Source organism: Caretta caretta, chromosome 9, assembly GCF_965140235.1.
Source record: "Caretta caretta isolate rCarCar2 chromosome 9, rCarCar1.hap1, whole genome shotgun sequence".
NCBI lineage: Eukaryota > Metazoa > Chordata > Testudines > Cheloniidae > Caretta > Caretta caretta.
Genome location: NC_134214.1, coordinates 43,391,101 through 43,409,071, shown reverse-complemented (window position 1 = coordinate 43,409,071; position 17,971 = coordinate 43,391,101). Strand labels below are relative to the sequence as shown.

The 17,971-nt window shown below is 42.0% G+C and overlaps 1 protein-coding gene and 1 long non-coding RNA gene across 3 annotated transcripts; one reads left to right on the top strand and one right to left on the bottom strand.

The window, feature by feature from the left end:
* Positions 1–2,159: 2,159 nt before the first annotated feature.
* Positions 2,160–15,622, bottom strand: ADIPOQ (adiponectin, C1Q and collagen domain containing). Of its 2 annotated transcripts, none has more exons than XM_048864890.2 (3): positions 15,470–15,622; positions 9,233–9,451; positions 2,160–4,321 (listed from the first exon to the last, which is right to left on the bottom strand). In XM_048864890.2, the coding sequence occupies exons 1-3, from the start codon at positions 15,534–15,536 to the stop codon at positions 3,789–3,791; spliced, it is 819 nt and encodes a 272-aa protein (XP_048720847.1). In that variant the 5' UTR covers positions 15,537–15,622; the 3' UTR covers positions 2,160–3,788. The 2 variants fall into 2 exon arrangements, with proteins under 2 accessions (XP_048720847.1, XP_048720848.1); XM_048864891.2 differs by lacking the exon at positions 15,470–15,622 and adding an exon at positions 12,293–12,493.
* LOC142073188 (uncharacterized) lies at positions 8,552–17,693 on the top strand. Its single transcript, XR_012669902.1, has 3 exons — positions 8,552–8,656; positions 14,937–15,090; positions 16,003–17,693. It is a non-coding gene; the product is annotated as an uncharacterized LOC142073188 (long non-coding RNA).
* The last annotated feature ends 278 nt before the right edge of the window (positions 17,694–17,971 follow it).

The following is a 17,971-nucleotide window of genomic DNA, read 5'->3' as shown; positions in this document are numbered from 1 at the left end:
GTACTGCAGAAAGGGATCTGGGGGTCAGAGTGGATCACAAACTAATATGAGTCAACAGTGTCACACTATTGCAAAAAAAAAAAGCAAATATCATTCTGGGAGGTATTAGCAGAAGTGGTGTAAGCAAAACATGAGAAGTAATTCTTCCACTCTAGTCCACGCTGATACGGCCTCAACTAGAGTATTGCATCCAGTTCTGGGCACCACAATTCAGGAAAGATGTGGACAAATTGGAGAAAGTCCAAAGGAGAGCAACACAGATGATTAAAGTTCTAGAAAACATGACCTATGAGGAAAGATTGAAAAAAATGGGTTTATTTAATCTGGAGAAGAGAAGACTGAGTGGTGACATGATAACTGTTTTCAAGTACATAAGAGGTTTTTACAAGGAGGAGGGAGAAAAATTCTCATTAACCTCTGAGGATAGGACAAGAGGCAATGGGCTTAAATTGAAGCCAAGGTGGTTTAGGTTGGACAAAAGGAAAAAGTTCCTAACTGTGAGGGTAGTAAAGCACTGGAATAAATTGCCTAGGGAGATTGTGAAATCTTCATCATTAAATGTTTTTAAGAGCAGGTTAGAAAATCACCTGTCAGGAATGGTCTAAATAATATTTAGTCCTGCTTTGAGTGCAGAGGACTGGACTGGAAGACCTCTCAAGGTCCCTTCTAGTCCTACGATTCTATGATCGATTCAACTAGCACTAGTACGAGCTGAAGAATCTTCAAAAGATATTAAAAAAGCCATAAATGTAATGTCTTCATTATACTCTTTTTTTCAACAAGAGTCCAAAAAGACTGAACACCTTGGGGAAAAAATAGAAGGTGCTCTGGGACTGAAGTTCAAATTAGTCCAAAGTGGGAATACCCGCTGGCTTTCTCATGAGCGATCCTTGGCTGATGTCTTAAAATTACTGCAACCATTATTACTGGCTTTGGAAAGTATCTACCAAGATGGGGTGAATCTAAGTAGTGAGGCTGGTGGACTACTTTTGCTTCTGTGTTCAGAGAAGACAATCACCATTCTGTCTCTTGTAAGTCTACTGTTGAAACCACTTGGGTCATTAAACAATGCCATCCAGGCATCTGTTACAATAGTAGTAGATCTTTGTCCAGCAATAGAAGCCATATTTGGATCAATCAGAGAGAGATCCATTGAAAACATACTGGAAGAAGAAGAAGCAAGGACTTCAGTCCAGAAGTTGACTAATGAAGAAACTTATATTGATTCCTTAAGTGAAGAGGACAAGAAGTGTTTGTTAAACCAACACTCACAAATCTACAACAGCAACTTCTGGATGTATCTTTTACAAATGCCTGTCTTATAAAGCGTCGACAGTTGAGTGAAGTGAGGTACTACCAGCAATGGGTCTGCCATGTGATTAGGGCAGAATAGAGAATTTGAGCACACAGTGGAATGTCACACGACGAATGAATTAAAATTTGACTTCAACTTCTTTTTTATCATTACTAGTGGCTCGACCTGATCTTTGTGCTATGTTTCCTGTGATGCAAGAAGTAGGAATTCTTCTCTTGCTACTCCCAGTCACAACCGCTACAGCTGAGCATTCTTTTTCATCATTGAAGATATTTTTGTGTTCTGAAAGAAGTCACCTTCTGCCTGATCATATGAATGAACTAATGAGCATGTCAATTGAAGGACCAGAAGTATTGCATTGCATTTGGTAGTACTGCATTGCATTAACAGAGGTGTGCAAAATTACAAGAAGAAACCAAGAAGGAGATAGGTGTAGTACTTCATAGAAGGCTTGAGTAGCCAACTTTAATTTGTGTGATTTTAAAATATGAGTTAAATCTAATAAAATGGTCATGAAATATTTTTCTGTTTTTACTATTGTGCCATAAAGTTGACCTTTGCCCTCACGGTCTCATCCCTTAGCCCTCATCCCGCCCCCCCCCCCGTAAATTTGAACCCCCATTTCAATTCCTGGGGAAAACAAGTGTGCATCAAAAAAGGACTGAGGACCTTCTTTATGTTATTTTTACACAGCTTAAGAATCTTTCAGTTTTCCTCCTAGATTTTTTTAAATGGCTCAGCACCTGGCTTTTGAGCTGCCCATCTATGTTAGGAAAAAAAGTTCTTTGTCAGCCTTGACCAAAATAACAACAACAACAACAACAACAAAAAAGCCACAGAGAGATTTAGTGAGAGAGCCAAATATTTTTATTTATAATATGTTAATTCATTGGAGTGTAGAAAATACTGGTATGAAAACAATTTTTAGTGGAAGCAGTGATACTATTCTACATTTAGAGTAATGTGTCAGTTTAGGAACCAACCAAAACAACCAACCTATCAAAGCAAAACTGGATTCTTCATCTCTAAATCTATCAGAGAAGCTGATTTTCTTTTAGATAAAATCAAACAAGAAATTATGAGAGAGATCAGCTCATGGTAGGAATGTTACTAAGATCACCAATCCTAATAATCATAGCAACATAGAACTAGTCTTGCAGATAAGTGGGCCAGTTTCTGGGCTGATGTGAATCAGTGTTGCTCTATTGATGTCAATGGAGCTATGCTCATTTACACCAGATAAGGATCTCCCGATAGGTGTTCTAATCATGAATGGATCTATATTTACAGGATGGAAAGGCGATTGCTAAACTGAAGGTACTACTGGCTTTTTCATAGAGAAGAAGGCACAGAAGATTCTAGGTGAATTAACAATTCATTCCTGACCTCCAGCTGAAATTAAAGCTATAAGATACTGTCAAACCAAACACACATTACAGCACGAGTGCTGAACTGCTACATCTTTAAATACAATGCAGATCCAGTGTTTTAATTAGAGATGTGTTTATATTTAAATACCTGCCCAGCTGCCTGTTGGTGCCTCCCATTCTCCAAATATCTGGTATGTGATTTGCAGGGGGATGCCACGATTTTAGAATAGTCACAGAAATATGGTCTCCAAAGAAGTGAAGCTTCTGGAACAATCTACTATTCAAGATGGTAGTAGCCCTGAGTTGTTTTTATGGTTCTTTATGTAGCGTGATAGGTATATGTAATGCTTTACAGATAAATAAAAAGACACAACACCTGCCCACAGAGCTTGCAATCTAAATTAGACATAACGTTACTAGGAAAAACACTAAACAATGGGAGGAGTTAGAAGGCCTGAGTAAATTGCAGGATTACAATGGCAATGGGTTGTGTTTATTGGAGCTGGGTGCAAAACAGGAACAAGTTTCATATAATTTTCATGAAATACTTTGTTCCTTATTTTGGTAAAAATTTGAAATTTTGACTGAAAAATTCACCAACATTTTGAAAAATTTCAGCCAGCTCTAAATTGTGAATTTTGTCATTGACATTCAAAATGTTGATAATTTTTTGTCAAAATTATGAATTTCAAAAATATTTCAAGGAGCTGTATTATTTATGATTATATTTATTATTTGAATTATCATAGCACTTGGGAGCCTCTGTCATGGAACAGGACTCCAGTGGACTAGGAACTATGTTAGCTCTGTCTATTTCTTTCATTAATATATTGATATTTGGGCTCAGAATTTGGAAAGAGGGAAGAAGTGGCGATGTGGGGTGAAATTATGGCCCCACTGAAGTCAATGGAAAAATTCCCATTGATTTCAATGGGGCCAGGATTTCATCCATGGTGATTATAATACCTAGTCTAAAGCCCTACAAAACACTGTGTTTTCCAGTAACCACAATGTGGAAATAGTGCTTAGGAAAACCTAGAGTGTTCCCAAATCAATTCCTTGGCTAATCCTTCCTCTCCTCCCTCATGTACTGGATTCACACTTTAATGAAGATCCACGTCTGGATAAAGGAGGAAACCTGTGAAAGTAGAATCATTGATATTATCAGCATAGACTCCATTGTTTTCTTTTTCTTCTTCTCCATACACTTGAAGCCAAACTTCTTCTCCAGCACTCAGGTGAAGCAAAACAGACCCAGAAGCTTGGTCAACATTGTTTTTCTGGAACTGATCATAGGTGAATAGCACTGCCTTGTCCTTCTTGTACAGACTGACTTTCACATCTGTTATATACACAGTGAGGTGGTACGCAAAATAGTACAGGCCTGGGAGGCTGCAGTGGAACTTCCCTGTGGTTTCATCGTAGTGATTTTGTTCGTTGTAGAAGATTTTTGTGAATCTGATGGGAATGTTGGGGACGGGGGCTCTGCTTGTGAGCCCAACGCTGAAGGCAGATTGGTAAATGTAAGCACCTTCTCCCTTCTCCCCTTTCATCCCTGGGATTCCTGGAAATCCTCTTGGACCTTCAGTGCCAGGAGCTCCTCCCTCTCCAGTATCCCCTTTGGGGCCTGGCTCACCTACGGGGAAAGTTATTTTGATTAGAGCACAGGTGGCGAGTTATATGGGCCCATGGTCCACCAATATTCAGGAACATGGGCCCGGCTCCACCAATGTTTGGGCTTATATTTTCAGAGCCCTTCTGTCCATAGGACGGACTGGGGCAACTGCCTCAGGCTCCGCGCTTTGAGGGGCCGCATGCTTCAGCAGGACTTGGGTCCAGGGCGGCCGGGGGGGGTCAGCGAGGGCCTGGCCCCAGCCTGCCCCACTCTGCTCCATCCCACCTCTACCCACCCCTGCTCCGCCCCCACCCCGGCTCCATTCCTCCCCTTCCCTCAATCCCCCATCCCTGCCCCATCTCTTCCCACCCCTGCTCCTCCGACCCTCCCCCATTCCCCCAAGTCTCCACCCCTGCCCCACCTCTTTCTGGCTTCCGCCCCCTCCCCCAAGCGACGCTGGGAGCTGACGGAGCGGGGTGAGCTGGGTCGGGTTGCTTGCTGCTGCCAGCATGAGCCCCCCCGCTTACTCCCCAGGCCACCCTGGACCCCACATCCCCCTGATGCATGGGGCCCCTCAAAGCGCAGGACCCGGGGCAGTTGCCCCAGTCTGTCCTATGGATGGGATGGCTCTGCTTGGACCCATTCTGGGCACCACCAAGAATTATACAAACTTGGCGTCCATGGTTTAGAGTGATCGTATTGGGAATTTCCAACAATAAACCAAATCAGACTCACATCAGCATATGTGCTGATATGATAGTTCTCTAAACTCAGTTCCTGTCTGAGAACAGTGGGAGATGTTGGCCAGTGGCCAGTTGGGCGATATTTAATAGGCTCACTAATGCCTATTGAAAACAGGCCCATGAGATTTTAAATCCTTATTCAAAAGACTTCCATAAAAAAAACTCCAACATGGAGCTCAATTTATCTCAGAAGGACAAAGGGTTGACTCAACCCTGCTGGAATTCACACCCATACTTCAAGGGAGTGTAGCTATTTCAAATCTGATGCTTAGCTTTATTGAGCCGTTTCCTCTGGTTGCAGTGGATACGGCTGCAATGGTATCCCTTGGTGCTCTTTGGGACTATCATTTGCACCCTGCATGGACATATATGGCACACTTTTGGCCCCAATCATAAAATCCACTTTGAAGTTTTTGCAGTTATAATTTTTATGATTAATTATTTTACTGATTTTCATAAAGAAACAGACAATGAAAAGGACTAAAAGGGAATGACTTACAGCTAGTGTATGTTTCCAAATACCACATGCTTCATCGGATCTCCAACAGAATGATGGAATTACACAGTTTTACAAGCTGTCAAAGCTGCAAAATCTGACCAGACAATACTGCATAGACATAATGTGTTAGGGTGGGGGTAACAGTAATAAAACAGGAGAAGCCAAGCATAAATAGGGAGAGGGAAGGAGCAGACCAGCTGAGGGCAGGGTGCACAGGAGAGGAGGGATTAGGTGGAATGAAGGTCTGCCATTCTTTGAGCCATCTCAACTTTTTTATTCAAAAAAGGTGTGGGGGGGTCCACATTTTTTCAAATCAATATAATTGCTCTCTATGGCCATAAGCTATTCTTTCGTTGGCTGCTAACTCAGACAGGTCCAAACACCACTGCTTTATGTTGGGCATAAGCCTATTCTTCCATTTTTGTAAAATCATGCATTTGATGATCACTGCTGCCCTCAAAATCCAACGTCTTTATGGCACAGTTAAACCCAGCTTAGCAGATAAATAACCTAGGATATCATTTTCAGCTGAAGCTGGACATTATTTTAACGCTTGTGGCCGCCTCTTTTCACAGTTGCCTGACTTTTGGACAGTCCCATTGCGTATGCATCAGAGTTCCTTTTTCTTTGTTACAGCACCCACAAACATCCAGGGATATGGCCTTTTGCAACCTCTGTGGTGTTTTGTTGCAGCAAGGGTAGCCTGCAATCCACTGAAGCATTTTTAATTTTTTGTAATATGCTCTGCCATTGGGGTTCTTTTAAGGGCAGTGATAAATCGCCTTCCCATACTTTCACAAAGAACTCCAGACTAATCGAGTTCCTCTTTGTTAACAAAGTATGCATAATGGACATGGGCCTGAGGAGTTTTTGGAGTGTTTTTAAGTACTTGCCAGTACTTCTGGACCTCGGGCAGTCCAGGTCATCCTAACCAAATTGATACGTTAGCAAATGTCTGAACTGAAAGTACTGCCACGCAGCTGAGGTTGGCAGATCATAACTTTGTTTTAGTGTTAGAAAAGGGACAAAGCCCTCATAGCTGACTAATTCGGAAATCCATACGATGCCCCTCTTCAGCTAGTACTTCCAAATTGTAGGTTTGTTCCCAATTGTCCCAAATAGGTGCTTTTGCATGATGGCAAATTGGAACTTCTTAGCTAGGATAGCCCTGACCCTTCATGCAGCCACCGCTGTAGGCACCTTATTTTTTTTCCATTGGACAAAAAGAGGAGACCTGCGGGGGAATTAGGTGCATTAATACCTGTTCAGTTTCCACCCATGTGAGTATAAGGGTGTTGACATGCTGAACCATTTTGGCATCTGTGACATAAGAACATCAGAATGGTCATACTCGGTCAGACCAATGGTTCATCTAGCTCAGTATCCTGTCTTCTGACCATGGTCCATGCCAGGTGTTTCAGAGGAAAGTAACAGAACTGGGCAATTTATCAAGTGATCCATTCCCTATTAGCCAGTCCCAGCTTCTGGAAGTCATAGGTTTCAGGACATCTAGAGCATGGGGTTGTGTCCCTCACCCTCCTGGCTAATAGCCACTGATGGACCTATCCTCCATGAAGTTATGTAATTCTTTTTTTAAACTAGTTATACTTCTGGCCTTCACAACATCTCCTGGCAATGTGTTCCACAGGTTGACTGCACATTATATAATGAAGCACTTCCTTTTGTTTTAAATCTGCTGCTTATTAATTTAATTGAGTGACCCTTGGTTTGTGTGTTATGTGAATGGGTAAATAACACTTCCTTATTCACTTTCTCTACACCATTCATGATTTTATAGATCTCTATCATATCCCCCATCAGTCGTCTCTTTCCGAAGCTGAACAGTCTTTTAAATTTCTCCTTAAATGGAAGCTGTTCCATATTCCTAATAATTTTTGTTGCCCCTCTCTGTACTTTTTCCTATTCTCATATATCTTTTTTGAGATGTGGTGACCAGAACTGCACCCAGTATTCAAGGTGTGGGTGTCCCATGGATTTATAAAGTGGCATGATATTTTCTGTCTTATTATCTATCCCTTTCCTAATGGTTCCTAACATTCCATTAGCTTTTTTGACTGCTGCTGCACATTGAGCAAATTTTTCAGAGAACTATCCATGATGATTCCAAGATCTCTTTGAGTGGTAACAGCTAATTTAGACTCCATCATTTTGTATAGATAGGATGATGTTTTCCACTCTGCATTACTTTGCATTTAATCAACATTGAATTTCATCTGCCATTTCTCCCCCCCCTCCATTTTCTATGATAAAAGCATAATATTAATTTTGTAAGTCTGGGGGACCAAACCCCCTTGGCTTTAAGGATTGGAGGTGGTAATCATGGTCACTGATCAGAGACTCACAGGAAGGCTCTAATAATGCTATTAAATTTTCTAAAATAAGTTGGATGGATATACACAGATAAGTCAGAGGGATATATACAGGTATACTGCTTAGGGTATGTCATCTGCAATTAGACACCCACGGCTGGCCCATGCCAGCTGACTCAAGCTCCTGGGGCTTGGGCTGTGGAGCTGTTTCATTGTCCGGGCTCTGGGACCCTCCCACATTGCAGGGTCCTAAAGCCCAGACAGTACAGCCATATCCTTTAACTATAGAGGAGCTGAGGCAGGATATACATTTTTATTCTGTGAACCGTTCCTCACAGCCTGAGGGATGAACGATGGCCCCTATTTGTATCACTAACTATTTGGAAGAATACAGAATCTAAATTTATTTTCACTAGTTTGTTAATATTTCTTGGTACTTTTATACCTAGGTACTCACTTGCATCAATTTGCCTCTGGAAATTCCATTGAGAGAAAGCCCCATTAGCTGCCAACCAGGAGAGTTCCAATAGTTCTGATTTTTCCCAGTTTATTTTGTAAGCAGATATTGATCCGAAGATTTGAATTAGTGATAGCTGTTAGAAATGTTAATGCACGTGCACAGTAATTGAAATAATTGTCATTTTTCATTTTATTTCTAGAATCCTCAAAAGCATAAACTGAAATTTTTACACCTAAAAAACCAAAGCTAACCAAAAAGTTAACCAACCGTAACCCAAAAATTATTTCAGCTGTTTGAGAAGAGACCTTCTAAGCCAAATTTCAGGTGAGAGTTACATTTTATAAATGACATAAAATAGTTGCTTAAAATGGAAATGCTGGTAATGTTGATATCTGATAATAATACAGTGACTTCAAATACAAACAAATATTGGCAAATTTGACCAGCTTTCTCCGTATTGCAAAATAACTATACACTGCATTGAAATAAAAACAACAATCAGGTCCTTAAACATTCATTTAACGCTCTGACACCAACAGGAGCAGGTAATTACACAGAATCAGTGGTTTCTTTATAGGGAAGAAGCCAGGAAAATTCTTTCCTCTAAACGGTTACCTGGCTCCTAACATTTCAGAACTTTCCAGCCAAAGCATATATTTGTCCCCTCGTCTATATACACATTCTGTGCAGTGTGCTCTCATTTGCTAAATATGGGATGACACATTTACCTCCAAATAGCTCTGAGAATTTTAGGCCTGATTCAAAGCCCATGGAAGTCATTGGAAATCTTTCCATTGACCTCCATGAACTTTGAATCCTGTACCTACTGAGGCTTCCTTCCCACAGAAATCAGGTCATGTTTGATTGAAATGGTATAGAATATTAAAGCCTCACGCAGACCTGGCTCTCCGTTCTCTCCCTTTTGCCCGTCTTTCCCATCCTTTCCATCTCTGCCAGGAAGACCGTTGTGGCCTGGATAGCCTGGTGCTCCTCCCATCCAGTTTGCACAAGGCCCTTTAGGTGGCTGTGGTTCTTCATCATCTGCTGTTTCAGTGTGATACAGTTTCACCACCAGCAGCAAGCAAAGGAGGAGGTTTGGCACCAGCTTCATTGTGAACTCTGAAATGGACAATGATTCTATTAGCATTTTAGTCCAAGGAACCTGAATACCAAAGTGGTGATGGTCATTGAGCCAACAGAGACAGAAGACAAGCAGTTGAATGCATAAATCCTTTCCTGGGGAACTCCATTCCACTTAAGATTGACACATTAACAGAGTATAATTCTATTCCTTGAAATGCCTCTTCTCATCTCAGAGTTGGGCACCCTCAGCTCCCATTGAAATCCCAGGATCAGGCCCTTAGAAGCAAATGTACCCACCAATGCCTAGTTGAGTATCTTGATCAAGTGCTGGAATGGCAGGCTATGGTCCCTGCTCCTCTTCTGAGCCACCGCCACTCCCATGCACTGCTGCACACGGAGCCCCCTGCATAGTTGCGTTCTGCACTAAACAGCAGATGACCTTGCATGGCCATTCCCAAGCCCTTTCCTGCTTTATACTGCAGAACTCTTTTCCTGCTGGGGGCTCTTTGCACCCAGAGACGGAGTGCGGGGAGCGATGTGAGCAGGATTTGCCCTTCAATACATGACCTCTCTAAGCTCCAGGTCAACTCAAAAGCTTGTCTTTTGCCAACAGGAGTTGGTGCAATAGAAGATATTACCTCACCCAGTTAGTCCCTCTAATATTCTGTGGCCAACACAGCTACAACAACACTGCAAACATTTTGTGAACATCAGAGGAAATTTCACATGTCTTCTGTCACTTACCGAGTGCCAATAACTTGTATATATTTTCCCACTCTCTTTATGGTATCTTCAGTGTTTTAAAGCAATGACTAATCAGAAACAGTCCTAATGCTGACCTCTCTTACCCTATTCTAAATTAGACAAAGGAGTTTTTCTGGTGCAAAACTACTGTGAAATCCAAAACCAAACCCTCCAGGACAGATTCTGAGTTTACTACTGGTGTAACTACAGAGTAATGCCATTGAAATCAACAGAGTCTCCAGTAACTCCATTGACATTAATGGCGTTTTTTTGGATTAACACCAGTGTAGCTGAGGTCAGAATCTTGACCTTAGATTTTTATGTTGAATATGGTGATGCCACCATGTCTGTTGTCTGCTTCTTTTGCAATGTTCCAGTCAATTAGATGATGACACAATCCAACTTTCTGCTTGGTTGAGTGAACAGCTGATGCAAAATACAGTCTGGCAGGACTCACAACAAAATCTCATATGCCACCATGCTGAACATGCAATATATTGTTATAGATACAGCACACTAACCTTGGAGCATCTACTGTCAGCAATCTAAGTTCAGATTTCCAGCCTCCCATAGGTGATCCTATGAGATTTTATTGCTTTTTTTGTTTTCCATTGAGATCTGTCAATGGGGAGAAGGAATCTGATGCACTAAGTATCTGAGAGTTGTATTACCAGATTTTTGCTCTTTCAAACTGGTTGCTTTTATATTAGAAGCAATTAGTATGACTTCCCAGATTAGCCCCTGCGGTAGTATTTAAGATCAGGTTTACAGAATAAAAATCCTAAATTCACTATTTGAGGGTCAAATTCACCTCTATGCAGAGGGACATTGGGTTATGCAATGAAACAAAAAGTAATCCCTGATCTGATGATCACAAGAGGCATGACAGATAATAAATTTTAATAAAGGGATGGTGTTGCAGGGCCAGTACCTCCCGTCGCCCTGGGGTGGGGTGCGTGGTAGCCAGGTGGTTAAGTCAATATGGTTGCGCTTAGCCACTGAGCTGCGTAGTCCAATGGCTGGAGTCAGTAGGACTCCCCTTAACTGCAGGGGAGTGTGGCCCAATTTCCGGAGTCAATAGGACTCCCCTTAACTGCAGGGAAGGGTGGCCCAGTGGCTGGAGTCAATACAATCACCCTCAACTTTGGGGTAGTGTGGCCTAGTGGTCCAGGAGGGAGGCCCCTCCGGGTTGCAACAATTGTGCCATTTACTGTACCAACCACTCCTGCTGAGCCTGGTGCCGGTTGGCCAGCTCACGCATCAGCTGTTGCTGCTGGGTAGTGAGCTGCTGTATCAGTTGTGCTAGACCCTGCTGCTGCAGGGTCGCCTGTAGTTGTTGGTTCTCCAACAACCACTTAGAATCCTAGAATCTCAGGGTTGGAAGGGACCTCAGGAGGTCATCTAGTCCGACCCCCTGCTCAAAGCAGGGCCAATCCCCAACCAAATCATCCCAATAATTTCTCAGTATCCATCTTGCTTTGTAGTGGTTAACCAGCAAGGGGAACTCTGACCTTGCTTTGAGTAGTCCCTCCTCACTCGGGGCCTCTTAGCAGGTCCCGGCTGTTGCCTGCATTCTCGACCACGTGTCCCAGAGCCAGTATGCCCCCCGTCACCCTGGAGTGGGGTACATGTGTGATAGCCCCGCGGTTAAGTCAATATGGTTGCGCTCAGCAACTGGGCTGCATAGTCCAGTGGCCAGAGTCAACAGGCCTCCCCTTGTCTGCAGCGGAGTGTGGCCCACTGGCTGGAGTCAACAGGCCTCCCCTTGTCTGCAGGGAAGCATGGCCCAATGGCCAGAGTCAATAGGGCTTCCCTTGTCTGCAGGGAAGGATGGCCCAACGGCCAGAGTCAATAGGGCTTCCCTTGTCTGCAGGGAAGCATGGCCCAATGGCCAGAGTCAATACAACCACCCTTGACTATAGGGTAGTGTGGCCTAGTGGCCAGAGTCAATATAATCACCCTTGGAGGCATGGTAGAGTGGCCTAGTGGCCGGTTCCTGGGGGCCGTCACCGGGGGGAGGCAATGGGAGGGGCCCAGGCCCACCCAACTCCACCAGGTCCCGACCCAGGGCCCTAACAGCAGTGGAGCAGTCCACTACTGGGTCAGTGGGGAATCCCACCAAAACACACTAACCTCATGAGGGTGGGAGGTACCACTCCTTCACCCTCCCTGGGTCACTTCCAACCAGCTTTCCTGCAGCAGCGGTCCATAGGGTATAGGGGCCTCCAGGCTTCTCAGCGCCAGACACTCCCTGGGGTTCCGATAGTGGCAGGCCTCGGGCTTTTCAGCTCCCGTAGGTAAGGGCTGTAACGGCTCCTGGGATGGAGCCCCTACCAAGCATCCTTCCTCCTCAGCAGAGCACCCAGACTGAGCTATGCTGCTCCCTTTTATACTGCAGCAGCAGTTGGAGCATGCCCAGCCGGGCCTGGCTTCGGCTGCTGAGAGTGCTGCTTTAATCCCTTCTGCTCCAGTGTGGGGCCAGTCCACCCCATCACAGATGGTCATTACAATAAATCATCTCATTTTCTCCTGGCTAAAAATAAAAGTTGCTTCCACGTTTCAGGATGTATTTTCTTATGAAATTTAAATGTCACATTTTGAATGACATGTTATCAGCTATGATACAAATATGTTTAAGTGGGAAAAAATAAAAGAAACCATGGATAATCCAGTTGTAGGAACTGGAGAATTTAAACAAACATTCAGAGTTCTATATAATAAAATCCTGAAGGCCTGTAAGGACCAAACTAGACTTGCAAGCTCTAAAGCTTTTTTACTCAAGGCCAGATCCTGCCATGCTGTAGTAGTACAGTAATAGTATTTTACTCTGCTAGCAATCCCATTGATTTTTATGGGCCTGTTCAAGAAGTAAGGCACTACGCAACATCAGTTGACCCTCAGTGACTAGACAGGTCTATAGGAATTAGAAACAAACATTTGTAAGAAGTGTCTTTGTCTCTCTCTCAGAGAAGTCTGCTGCTCCACTGGAACAAGGGATGCAGCAATGGTTTCTGAGCAGGTCAGGACAAGTGAAATCAATGCCTGTAAATGCCAAAAAAATATTATCTTCAGGGTGAAGGCATCTCTGAGAATGTTTGGCAAACGGTGGGGTACATATCTGGGCATGGTCTAGCAATGCCTCTTCACTGTACCCAGGGGACTAAGATAAAAAGAGGAGTGCTGGTATGATTGCTATTTCAGGAATACATATTCAGGATCCAGCTATGCTCAGAACACATGCATCTTCAGTGTGCCAACTAAGTACTCTGTCCAAGCTGTCAGTAACGGCTTTGTTGACACTTATATTGTACGGCTTTATTGTAAAATGTGATATAATACAGCAAGATTTTTAAAAATTAAATATTTTAAGCAGTGCATTTTGATGATCTTATTGGGGCCATATTCTGGTATCACAGAAGCCCCATGAGTCTGAAATTTCTGTGTGATATTAACAAGCTGGTCATATTATACAAGCCTTGGGCCACATCCTCACTGGGTGCAATTTAACTTTAATGGAGTGACACTGACTTTTACCCGCTCCAGGAGGGTCAGGCTCCTTTTGTTGAAATTACACCAAAATGGGATTCTGAGATAAATGAAATCAAATGACTTTCAAGGATGCTTCTGATTATATTGAGGGAACAGGAAATCAGTTGCAAGTTCTATAATTTAACAGCAAAACACCACGGACCGCAGAACCCAGTGAATGGTATCTATTTTCCTTGTCAGAAAGGCAAATCACAGTGCAGATGACATCCTTGTTGAGTCATGTAGAAGCTTAGAAGGATGAGTATATAAAAATAAAATGATCAAATTAGAGCATTAGGTATGCATTTGGCAGCCAGCATGGAGAGTCAATTATAGTTAAAACTATTTTTGCTGGCTAAGTTTTTATGTTTTTCTCCTCTCTGATATGAAAAGCAACACTATGCCGCAGTGTGTTAGTGAGGATTCATGGCAACCGGATACAAAGCTATTCTATGTTTGACTCTAGTCCCAAATCCTTTGTACATTACTTCTCAAAGATGCCAATTTGTTGGCCATAAATATGTTGCTAAAGGGCAATGTTGGCACAAGAACAAATGGTATAACCTGGCCATGAATAAATTTCGGCTGGAAATTAGAAGCAGCTTTCTACACATCAGTGGTTCTGTTGTGGTGGCAAACAACCTAACTAGTTTGAAAATGGAGCTTGATACATTTATGAATGGGATTATATGATGGGATCCAGTGCAATAGCATGCACTGGATTTGATGACCTAGGAGGTTCCTTCCAATCCTGTGTCCTCTGTTTCTATGTCCTATGCTGCACAAAAGAAAAAATTCTAGGGTGTGTTGCACATTTGCAAACAGTTGTGAAGAAGAACAGAACTCTGCACTAGGTATAACACATTACATTGTTTGCATTTCCATTCCTCTTTGATCCTAGCATTCATCAATGTAATATAAAACCATACAGAGATATAAGAAATGTATTGGGGGTCAGTTTGAAAGGCTGAGCTAATAAATATTGGTAACTAATGGATGAGCTAATTTTAGTGGGTCTCAGTTAATTTAGTAGCTATCAAGAGAATTTAAATTAAAATACACTTTATAAAGTGCATTTGTTTATTAGCATCGGTCTGTATAACATTAATAGAAACAATGCCATTCTTACGTGGTTAAAGAATTATCTTTGAACACTGTGCTAAAGCTATATCAAAAGCCTTGTTGCATATTGCACAAAGCCGAGAAATAATGTCATATTATATTATCAAACTCAAACATTTTCTTTCAGAGGAGTCTGACCAATGATGTGGCTATTATTATTATTTATTTGGATTAAATGCAGACAGAATGAATGCTAACAAGACACAACTACATTTGCAGTGACTGCCCCAAGGACCTTACTACCCAAAGCTGTGCTATGTAAAGCTTTACGTTTCTGTATGGTAAGTAAGTATGTGAACTACTCATAGTTTAAAGATCATTTGAGCAAAATCAAGCTTTCCATGATTCTTCTAAGAAAAAGGAGTGAAATCTAAATGTACTAATTACCGTAAATGCTCCATTGTTTTCCCTGTTGTTCCAGATCTGTTTAGAATTAGTTTTTTGATTGCTAATTCAATGGAGTGCTTTTGAAAGCAAAGATCACCCACTGCCTAAAAGAGATGTGTTATTCTGGTTTTAAAATAATCACTTGGTTTACCAAGGATAACAATACCTAACCTTAATAATAATAAATGGAATTTCCTTAGAACATGAAAATCTATATGAATGATTCAATCCAAAAGAAAAAAACCCCAGAGCTTTAACAAAAATGGGTCTTACCAGCTGCTTTAGAGTCCTGGATGGTTTGCTGTAGTCCCTTTAGAAATGCAGTGGAGAGAACAGTCATGCCACCACATCATTATCTCCAGGGGGCATGTGGAACTGTCAGTTAAGATGCTCTCCTTTCTATTTGCTATTGAGCATGCTGATTTAGAGCATGGTATTTCTCATCAGTTTTCCTGTCTGCAGCTCAATTCTGGGCCACTTTTCTAAATTCTAATCACAAAGTGATATGCTTTATTGAAAAAAATCAGCTGATGTTGAGAATTTTCAAGCCAACTGCAATTTATATTGATTAAGTCACTGTTTGGTAGAAAAGTCTATATTTTAAGTTTTTAGCTGTCAAAGGTTTGGCTTTTGTAATCTACTATCAACATCTGCAGCATAATGTGAAGTAGGAAGCATTGTTAGTAGTCTGGGAGAAAATATGTTAATAGATTCTGATTAATATATCTTGAATGGGAATTCTATGTTTTCACTAGTATTACTTAATGAATGGCTGTGTGACATTTGTTTCTTTTGCTTTTTAACAGAAAAGGCATTCAAATCTTCTGGAATACTTACACTGTGATGTCAAATTTATTATTGGGAGCCCCCACCACCAACGAGGGAATGTACTGATGAAGAGAGCAGTGTGGGTTGCTAAGAGAATTTGACAACAAAAAGACCCTGAGCTATATGGCAACCCAACCATCATCAGTCACCAGAGTAATTACAGTTCAGCTGCTTATGGGTCAACATATCAGAAACTTGCTACCAGCCTTAGAGGTAAAAATAAGTCTTTGTCCTATGTGGCCTTCCTTAAAGGATGAGAAGTTAAGAGATCTCAAACCTAAGAGGTCTTAGGCTTTCTTGTATCATCATCAGAATGCAGCCCAAAACTTCCTTGAATGTAAATTAGGAGACTGATAAAAATGAATGCGGACAAATATTATACAACATGTGCTGTTGGAACTGGATGTAGCTGAACAGCAAGGTCCAGGACCTCAAAGGTGCCCAACTTCAATTGAAAGCCCTTTAGGCACCTAAAATCAATGGGAGTTAGGCAACTAAGTACCTTTGAGGATCTGGGCCTGAGATCCTACACAGCTGAACATGACCAAGGTACTTAATACAGAAGAAATATATAGCTTCTGAAATCACTTCCACCTGTGCAATGGAATGTCTTTCACTCTCTACAGGTTTGTAGGGTGGATGTGAGAGAGGAGCAGAACTTGTCCACAGTCCTTCCTTGCTTTGACAAAATCTGCAGTAACTCCAGCGGGTGTTTTGCCTGAGTAACCAATACAGGATTTGACCCAGTTGTATTGAAACTAAAAACAATTTGGCAAACCGGAGCTCAGTTTTTGAACCCCTTCCTTTGGAGGGTCAGTTTGACAGTAAGGCCTGTTTTCTGTGCCTGCAAGTCAAACTCAACTCTGAAATGCTAGTTCTGGACATCTTATTAAGGCGTCCATACTTGAAAAGTGCGCCCAATATGTTTAGTTGCTGGTGTTTCTTTTAAAGAATGGCATTTGGATTCAGCTGTCTGCAAAATACAGTGGTGACAAATCAAACACTATCAGCAGCTTGCAGAATATTATCACCAATTTGCAGAAGATGTGCAGAAAGCAGCATGACTGTTTTGTATCTGGAGAAACAATCAACAGATCGAGCCTCCGGCAGCCTTTGACATTTGCAGCTATTTATGTTTTATATACACTTGATTTGCAAATCAGTGCAGATCTTAACACAGCCAGCCCTTGTTTTCATCAGCCAAGTGAAATATTATACGATCCATTAAGTTATATTTGGCTACATGATGCGAAAGCACTTGAAATGCTCTGCATTCTGCCTGGTGACAAGCAAAAATCACTCCACCAAATTAGAACTAGAACAGTGGTGTCATATGTTAAGATGTTATTCAGAGGCAGCTGGTCTGGTTGGGGTTGCTGTGTCTCTTCAGTGCAGAGATAATGGCAGAGCCCATGAGCCAATTCTATTCCTTCAGTGCACTTTCTGCTTTCAATGTATTCACCAAATCAGCAGCATAGGAGAGTGGTCCCACTATAGTAACAGAGCTAGGGATCCCAGTATGGGTCTAACACTATTTTCTCTCTTAGTGCCTGATCCAAAGCCCAGTGGCAATAATTGAAAGATGCCCATTGACTTCATGGGCTTTCCTTACAAACAAAAACTAATCAGAAAATTATTTTTAAAGTCATGTGAACATGAATAAAAATATAGTGGGACTGAAACTGCTTTCTGTGTCATCTATACTTGGTCTACATGGGGCCTGTAGTAAATCATCATTGGTGTAATTCCACTGACATCAGGGAAGGGGGAATTTGGCCCTTGATTTTTAACTTCGGTATGCTAGAAATACATTGTTATTGGCAAAACTTTCCAGGGTCACTGACTCTGGTGGGAGACACTATATTATACTTCCCCAGGCTGGGCTGGTCCCAGCAAACAGGGAGGATTCACTTCTACAGAGGGCACTGCTTGCCCTTCCTTGGGATT

Coding starts and splice junctions, on each gene's coding strand:
- ADIPOQ (XM_048864890.2), bottom strand. CDS start 15,536: ATGACTGTTCTCTCCACTGCATTTCTAAAGGGACTACAGCAAACCATC. Junction 9,452..15,469: donor CCAGGACTCTAAAGCAGCTG/GTAAGACCCATT, acceptor TGTCCATTTCAG/AGTTCACAATGAAGCTGGTG. Junction 4,322..9,232: donor GGGAGAGAACGGAGAGCCAG/GTCTGCGTGAGG, acceptor CTTTCCCCGTAG/GTGAGCCAGGCCCCAAAGGG.